The sequence below is a fragment of the Equus quagga genome, chromosome 16, assembly GCF_021613505.1.
Source record: "Equus quagga isolate Etosha38 chromosome 16, UCLA_HA_Equagga_1.0, whole genome shotgun sequence".
Lineage (NCBI taxonomy): Eukaryota > Metazoa > Chordata > Mammalia > Perissodactyla > Equidae > Equus > Equus quagga.
In genome coordinates, this window is record NC_060282.1 from 64,877,128 (window position 1) to 64,886,630 (window position 9,503).

Here is a 9,503-nt window from a genome sequence, read left to right on the forward strand (position 1 = left end):
TGGTAATTCTTTAGGTCTCAGCTAATCACCTCTTGGGAAGCCTTCTGTAAGCACTACCAGGTCAGGTTAGTTCCTCCTGTAGTGTAATCCCACACCACCTAATATTCCCCTTACATTTGCACTTGCTTATTTAAATGTCTCTCTCCTTCACTAAAAGTATAAGCATAACAAAGGCAGGAGGTATGTCTTTCTTGCCATTTTATTATTCCTTATACTTAGCAAAGTACCTGGCACATGACAGATTCCATGGAAATGTTTTCTAGGTGAGATGCATGTAGCCCATGAACTTTGAGAAATATAACATTTGGGGAACATTCCCACCAAAACAACAGACCCACTTAGTAAATGAAAATAATTATTTTAGGTTCTTGAAATAAGATGATTGGACTTTTACCTAACCAATGATTCTCAAATTTACCCAGATCAATCATCAAATAAATTCTGAAACCCTTCCTTAAAGCACCTCCACATTTGGAGGAAGCAAGAAAACAAACCCAAGGAAGGAACAACTTAGGGTAGAGGATTGGAGTTCAGGAAGGGAACTTGTAGGAAGTGAAATTAAAGCCAGGTACTATATATTGAAATCAGTTCAAACCAGGTTGGTGTACCTGAAAACAAGCTAGACGTAACAATCATATTTGTAAAGACTTAGGTGACTACCAAATTTTACTCTTTTTTGCTAAATTACGAATTTAGCACTGAGGTTAAGAGCACAGGCTCTGGAGTCATAAAAATCTAGGTTTAAGCCCCAGCCCTGCCACCTGTTAACTCCAGGACCTTGGGTAAACCACCTCACCTACGTGAGCCTGTTTCCTGAAAGGTGGAGACAATGACAATACTTAACCACGAAGAGTTGTTTTGAGAGTTAAAGTAATTATTGCATGTTATGTTTCGCTATTGCCGGGTTATAGTAAATGGTAGGTATTATGAATGTGTTTATTGCTTGCCTCCATCATCAGGATGTAAGCTCTAAAAGCCACATGGAATTTGTCTCATTTAGAACTGTTTTTCTGGTTCCTAGCAGAGAAGCTTGGCATTTGATCAGTGCTTAATAAACAGTTTTAAATGAATGAATGATTCAAGTATATTGATTCCATAAATCAAATATAAAAATGTCATTATTTTACAGGTAGACCTTATACTATACATGTTTCATTCTATATATGGAACTGACAAACCGGAATAATCCCCCCAGATTTTCACACAATTTATCTGTTTTTAGATAAAAAGAATTATGTGGTATGGGGCCAGCCCTGGTGGCCTAATGGTTAAGTTCAGTGCACTCCACCTCAGCGGCCTGGGTTCGGTTCCCAAGCACAGACCTACACTGTTCTGTTAGTGGCCATGCTGTGCTGGTGGCCCACATACTAAAAAATAGAGGAAGATTGGCACAGATGTTAGCTCAAGGGTGAACATTTCTCAACAAAACAAAAAAGAATTATGTAGTATGACTAACGGACCAAAGACAGATTTAGTTCCAACAAGGAAAGAGTACAAGTTTGAAGAGCCCATGAGTTTTTTTCACCTCAGTATACCATATATGGTTTAGAAAATCAATTAAAGACTTACTTCAGTTTTTCTATATACATGTTTAATGATTAGAAACAATCAACTATGCAGTCAGAATTGCAGTTACTGGGGTCTGAAAAGCCAGTCAATAAAAATAAAATCCATGCTGAACTGTCATACGTAGGATGTTTATCTATTTTATTTACTGAAGAGTGTTCAAGAGCTCCAAACTATATGGTATGTGACCAGTGGCATGCATGTACAAGACCTCAAGTCCGAGTTTGGGACAAGTGTACCCAAAGCATAAAGCAAAGCTAATTATCTTGAGTTTACTTGGGCTCACGCCCATGTCACTCGTCCCATCAGCACTGTGCTGTCAGCAGGTGAGACCATGATGACATGGTCAGCAGAACCAGAGGGGAACAACCATAGAACCACAAGGTTATAGCAGAAATGGAGACCTTGAAAGGCTCCATGACTTGCCTTAGGTCACAGAACAGTTCGTCACAGAGCACAGGCTGTGATGTGAACATGACAGATGTTCAGTGTTGCATGTGGTCATAAAGTTCTTGCATGAAAATTTGAGCATACAACCATTCAGTTTTTAGCCCATTAACTATATACCACAATACAAGTTTTAACGTAATGAAACAAATTATTTAAATAATGGGTGCCCTATATATGAGAATTTATGCCATTTAAGTGGCAACTGAACTACTGAATAGCTTCAATTTATAAATAACAGCAAAAATTTGAGAGCTTACTATATGTCAGGCACTGTTCTAATGTACTAAGTCATTTAATCCTCACAACCACCCTGGAGTAGATGTCTTTATCAGTCTCCCAGAGAGGAAACTGAAGCACAGAGAGGTCACACGGTAGGCAGTGTGCCAAGACTCAGATCTAGGAAGTCTGGAGTCTGAGGCTATGCTCTAACTACTCAGTGAAACAGTCTACTCTAACAAAATGGATATTAGGCATACATACGAGAAAGTAAATGTCATGTTGATTGCTAAGCTATATAAATGTAATTTAGTACTATTTTCTGTATTTTCCTTTATTTCCTCATTATCTGTAACCAGTGTTTTTTAAAAACCAGCACAAAACCAAGTTCTCTCTTTATTAGAAAGTCTTTAAATATTCAGTAAGCATTAAATGACCTAACAAGGTAGTATGTCTAAAGAAATTTTGCTTACTTTCTTTTAATTAGGTCGCTTTCATTTGCATTGAAATCTGCATTAAACGGACAAATTACTGCCCCCATAAGATATCCTACTTACAGAAGTTAAAAAAAAAACTTTATTACCCTAAGAATTCCTTTATAAAACTGAACTATATTTTCACGCATTATAATATTAAGGGATAATTTCGGGAAACTAAAGAATGAAAAATTATTTTAAAAAGCTAACGTGTAGAAGAGGAGGGGAAAATCAGTATGTTAACTTAGTTTTATTACTGATATAAAAGAGAACTTCAAATACTGTACAGTGAGGTTTGCTGTAGAACACTAAATAGTTATAATATGCTATTACCAATTATTTATTACTCAAATGTAATGTATACAGCAATCACAAAGTCAGAAAATAATGGGTAACAGCCAGTGCCTTAGGGATGATATAACATCTATACTATTTTATTGAGCACTTAAAGCACTTGCCATTTAATTTCTTCTAAATATTTACACTATTACCACTTATTTTTACATATTCTAAATAGCATTTCCCTCCAAAAAGTAGACTCTCCGGCACTAATTCTTAAAGTTAAATAAACTTGAAAATATTGACAACCTTTTCAGTCTTTTCCTCTACCTCAGGCATTAAAGGCTCAGGAAGGGACCTGTGCATGCTAAAGAAACGCATGCAATACCTTGAATTTTAAATACTAAGTAATTGATACTCACAAGCAGATAACATCAACTAAAACGGTTTTTCTTTTACTAGTTTTCTTTTACAAGAGAATAATCATTGTATTAATATTATACTACAAAAGCATGTAGACTCCATAATTAAAAAAATTAAATGTCAGATATACAAGTAATGGCATTTTCTCCAATAATTCACAATTTTTACAATTTCTGCTATTTAGAACAAATGTTAAAATTCCCACGATTTAAGCATCATTAAATATGAATTGAAACACTTAGCATCTCCAAGAAGTATTAAGAATGGCAGAACTTTACAATTAAGTATAAATCTTGCATTGGTGATATAGCTCTCTTTTGTTATTTTATTTCTTAAGTAAACATTCTACTATGGTATGTTTTCAAGTGAATAGTTGTGGTTTGAAAAACTAAGTTCTTATATTAATTGTATTAATTGTGAAGAGCCTTGAGGTTGGACAATTTTTTAAAATTATATGATAACCTTGAAATGTGAGATATGGCTACCCAACTTAGCGTATGCATCTCACAACCACTGTTAGAAAAGGTCATTTTAAATTCACATTAAGATGAGTGGAGTTTAATCAGATTTTGCAAGGCTTTTATGAAAATCTTAATATGGAAACCCTCTTTTGAGAATGATGATACCTCTCAAAATCTGCTCTGCAGTATTTTAAGTAGGGGCCAATTAAAATTCCTGTTGAAAAATGAAGACAAAACTATTGATATTCTGAAATAAACATTTTATGATATTGTCACTATACTGACCAAAGCATAATTAAAGACAGAAGTTACAAGTTTATTTCATACCTAAAGGTTAGTTATTAGTGAGGTCTAAATTTTTAAAGAAATGTTCACTAGCAGCCAGTATAAGTAGGTAACTACATAAAATAATACTGTTATAAATTTTGCATTTAGTAGCTAACGTGGTGTCAGTACAATTCTGAAAAACCTGTCATTAGTAGTATATGACTTGCTAGCAAGTGATCTTCCCTGAGGTAAGAGACCATATGCAAAAGTCTGCTCATTTCCAATGAAGTTAGATACTTAGAAATAATGACAATAAGGACCTGTGACTGAGAATATGCATTTCAGGTTAATATATATCTTAATTACAAGTACTAGGCTTGATTGTAAAAAACCAAACTAAAAATCATCAAAAGATAGAAAGCAAATTTCACAGTCAATAGCATTTGCTAAATTTCTCAGGTCTTTATTCTAACGTTTTCCAATAAAATACCTGAAACATAGTGAAGGGGGGGGGGAAGTGGGCCTTAGGCTTGCTCTTTTAACTAGTTCCTGAGTAACCATTCCCTTGAAGTTTATTATATTCTAGCTCATAATATTTGGCAATGTCTTGTTTTCTTCAATGTCAACCAGTTTCTCACTACTAGAATTCTAGACATACACCATCTTCAACTCTACCTGGACTTTGAGTCAGCGATTCAAATTTGGTATGATTAACTATAAAATGGATTACTGAAGAAAAAAATTTACAATTTACTCCGATTTTCAGTAAAACACTAAAAACAGTTTAATTATAGGATTGAATTATAATGTTACATCTAAGGCTAAAAAAATATTTTAACTGATTTATGATCTCTAGCTTGGACTCAAAGTTGTGGCAATCACAAATGGTAGTACTAAAAAATAATCATTCTAGAGTCATATGGAAGGACAAAGGATGATATTTAAGAACTTAAAGAAATTCTGCTCTAAAACGTCTTTGTGAAGATGATACCTGGCCCACTTCTCAAAAACCATTAATTACCCCATCAAAGATCAGCTGATTTAAACTAATTTCAAGAAATCTGACCATTCTCAGAATCAAGTCTTTTATTCCTTATCAAGGGAGAACCCAAACTATTATTATAATATTTATACCTAACCAGCTTCTAAATAGCATTGCTGTGGCAAGAGAAATTAATAGTGTTGTCAGAGATTAAGCCCATCTCTTAATGTTCACAGGTGCATTCTAACTTGACTAAGTGCAAGTATTTAATAGGGAGATAAAATTATTTGTCTCTGATATTTTTACATTATGCTAGGAGAGTGTAATTGTCAGTTATTAACTAAACATTATCAAGCCACAGGTCAAGAAAATGTTAAAGAAAAGTGATTATATCATTTACGTGAAAGCAGTGCATTTGCTTGTTAAACAATTTTCCTGTATTTAAACTAACAAAAAAAAGGGAGGGGGTACATGTTTCAGTGGCTGAAAAAGCCAAAAATAATTATAGTGGTTAGAGATATTTGTAATTTTCAGTTTAATACACAGAAGCCATCTATCCTAACTAAATGGGAAATATTATTTGGTAGCTGCAGTTCTTTATGCAAAACTAGTACACAATATAAAAGTTCTAAATTTTCCTTCTATTTAGATACAGAGAAAGACACTTGAAAGTAAATTTAGAAGAAAGAATGGAGACAAAATATGGTTTAAAAAATGTGATATGGTGATGAAACTAATCCAAATATACATCTTGCTCAGATATTACCTGGAAAATGCCTAGATTCTCCATTCTTTCCTTATTCAAAATGCAGTAGTTCATTTAGTAAGTAGATTCAGTCAGAGATACTTTCATAGAAAGAAAACTAAAACCTCCCCTATTTGGAAACACAAGTTAAAGTACTGTCTATATTCCTCATGAATCAACAGGTTGAGATTTTTAAACACCTGATAATACACTTTCTGATGTACATTTTCTTAGAATGCAAACATAGTTCTGCATCTGTTACATGTGCAAACAGAGACAGCCAGGCTTTGAATGCTCTAGATAAGATTGTATTAACATACATTTTGTCTTTCATCCATTCAAATTCAACTTAATTCAGTGAACAGGGGAAAAATATGGATTGAAATGTACATTTCAGAATACAGATTTGCAGAATAGGATAAAATAGTGCAATACCAATCTTGGGATAAACATTCTTTGTCTTTAAGGAGTAAGCATGAAAAAGTGCTTCTTGAGGAAACTGGCACTAAAGATTTGATGAATACACTATTTAAGCAAATGCCCAGTTGATCAGGGTATGATGCAGTAAAATTTGCATCCAAATCCAGGTAAAGCCAACAAATAAAGAGAATCTAATGGATTCTAAGAAAAGAAGGAAACATTTTTGGTTCAAAGGGGCTCAAAGACACTTAGCATATACAAGCTTAAATACCATTGATCAAAATTGTGGAACAATGTAACCCATTCATAAAGATAAATTCTTATTTATAAATTCTCTGTGAATCTGACAAACTCTGAAAATTAGAGATTAACTACTGCTACCATTATTTTTATATTTTCTACCACACTTTGCAATCAACTTTTCTGCAAGATTAAAGAAAAAAAATTGACCAGGCCAGGATTCAAAAAATAACAGTAACATATTATCAACAACAGAGCACACAATTGGCTGTGTTGGCTCAGACAGCAACATTACTGAATCACATTGACTTTATCATTCTAGAATAGATATTTTCCCCCTAACCTTGCTCAAATTAGCAAAATGTTATATTATTACCCTCTATTCTCAAGATATTTTCACCAAGAATACATATCTCTATGAATGTGTTTACGTTCACAGAAATGTCAGGAACCCAGTCTAATAAATCCTTTTACGAATTTTAAGATACAATTTAGTTCAGATAACCTTCAAATTTACATAACTCTTTTGTCATTCTAATACATATGTGGGATGGTTACCTTGATGACATCAACATTAGCAAAATCTCCTTTCTCCCCCAGTTCTAGCCTTCTCAGAAATCAAACATATTTAAGCAAGAGAATTTTTATGTTTGAAACATTAAGACTTTCGTGGAATTAAAATTACAAAGAACTTCCAATGAACCACATATATGTAAGAAACTCATCTCAGCAGATTAACTAATTTATAAGAATTCAGAGCCAGCCTGGGCAGCAGTATATTAAAAGCTATTGCCAATCACACACTGCGATCATGCACTGAATAACAAGATATAATCTTTGAATTATATACGTACAAGATTTTTAATGACTAATCAAGTTATGTGGCCCAGCCAACAAATATTACATATTCACAATAAACATTCTGCCTTTATTAGCCTCTAATTAAATCAAGAGTGATCCATTGGCTCAGTTGTGTTTGTCATCTCAGCATCTTGACTATCCATCTCTTCAGGCTCCTCCACGGAATTTCCCTTTTGTGCTTTTGACCTTGTGGCAAATGCTGCTCCCAGTGCCTCCGCCACACAGCTATCAGTTGTTTCTGTATTCAAGTTTTCAGTGCCACCAGTTAAAGAAAAAGATTCAGGTAAGCCAGTCTGAAGACTCCCAGACTTCACAGAACTCACACCTTCTACTTTCCTTTGAGGAAGATCAGATGGTGACTGCTCTGTACTTTGATCCCGCAAGTGCTTGTCCATCGAAGCCTGAATAGAAGAAACCATTTCCTGCAATTTTTTTCGCTGGGCCTCAACCAAATCAGGATCAAGCTGCCTGCTGTCTCTCATTGTAACTACTCCAGGAGCTATTCGAATAAGCTCACTGTTACTAGGAGCAGCTGTGAATACAGAAGGCTCTGTTTTACTGGAACTACTACTAAAGTCTGTCCCTGTGCTATGCTTCCTTACAACTGGGGTTTCCCTACCTCTTGGATCAAGGTGTGGGCTACTGGATGCAGTTCCTAGAGAATGCCCTTTTCCCTGAAAGGCAGTTACATTATGCAGTTGCTCAGATTTCTTTTTCACTACTCCACCACTACCTAGTTTTAACAGCCCATGTGAGGGACTTGATTCCCTACTTCTTGTAGTAGCCTCTGCTCGAACCTGACTTACAGCCTCTTTAACTAAATCTTCAACATCAGGACCGATGGGGAAATGTCCTGCAGCATCCACACACAACTCCAGTCTATCTTCAGAAGCATTATAGACAAAGGTTTTGCCAGGCAGATGTGGAAAAGTACAATGTTTGCCATCAGCCATACCTAAAGAAGGGAAAAAGACATTTAACATATTAAAATCGTACTTAAAAAGTGTAGCAAAGACAACCATAGTTGAAATAGTGAATTTTCAATAACAATTTACAGATAGCTTTCAAAACAAAATTAGTTAGAAAATAATTTATAGAATTTAATACTATTACAAAAAAGAAATATCACCACAGACCTTAAAGTAGTTCCCCATGGGATGTTTTTTAAAAAAATTTGATTAACCTATTACAAAGTTAGGAAAGGGGCTTGAAACAAAGAGCTGAGCTATAAGGAAAACACTAGCAATTGCTTATAGTAAAGCAATTGCTTATAGTAAAGCAATAAGAAAATATACTTTCATTTACCAAGATTTAAATTATAAACTACAAATATACTATAAAGGCAAAGTGTTGTACAAACGTGTTGCACAGCGTGTTGAATTAAAAATCAAAAGTAATTCTACTGCATTACAGAATACCAGAATATAAGTTGTTTCCTCAGTGTGCCAAAGGTGTATATTTTTCACAAATATAAAAAATATGAACTTTCAAAATAAGAAATTCCATAGTTAAAGTAGTAGTTATAGGGGCACATTTAGAAGAGCTAAGATTAACGCACTGTGACTTCAGGATAACTGCAAGAACTGACAGTCACAATAAATTAAAAAGATATTCAATTCAAATCCTTTGAAATATTTATATTTCATGTTACTACTCTTATTCCTCTCTGGTAAGTCAGACCCACCAAAATAAGCCTGAGTTATGGATGTTCCTCAAATGGCCCACTGCGATTACTTCTCATAGGCAACGAGAGCAAAGCAGAGGATAAGAACTTTAAAGCAGGCTTCTCTTTACTTTCTAGTTGAGGAGTTTGGTCTCACTACATGGTATTCCAAAATTTTACATTTTTTCCAGCCTGGGTATAAAGAATTGCAAGTGTGTTTTAAACTATCCAATATCCTTACATTTTAAATTTGTCACTCTAAGCATATTCCAAGTATGCAAAAATAAGAGTTTCAAATTTTATGAAACCATAGATTGCTATGTTAAAAAAAGTTGAAGTAGGGGCTGGCCCCGTGGCCGAGTGGTTAAGTTCGCGCGCTCCGCTGCAGGCGGCCCGGTGTTTCCTTAGTTCGAATCCTGGGCGCGGACATGGCACTGCTCGTCAGACCACGCTG

General features: G+C 34.6%; 1 protein-coding gene across 1 annotated transcript in view; it reads right to left on the minus strand.

Moving 5' to 3' along the window:
- Positions 1–3,416: 3,416 nt before the first annotated feature.
- VCPIP1 (valosin containing protein interacting protein 1) overlaps positions 3,417–9,503 on the minus strand; it is a 28,593-nt gene continuing 22,506 nt past the window's right edge. Inside the window, exon 3 of the mRNA XM_046642196.1 lies at positions 3,417–8,341. Within this exon, the coding sequence (XP_046498152.1) occupies positions 7,473–8,341 (869 nt within the window). The 3' untranslated portion in view covers positions 3,417–7,472. The remainder of the gene's footprint in view (positions 8,342–9,503) is intronic.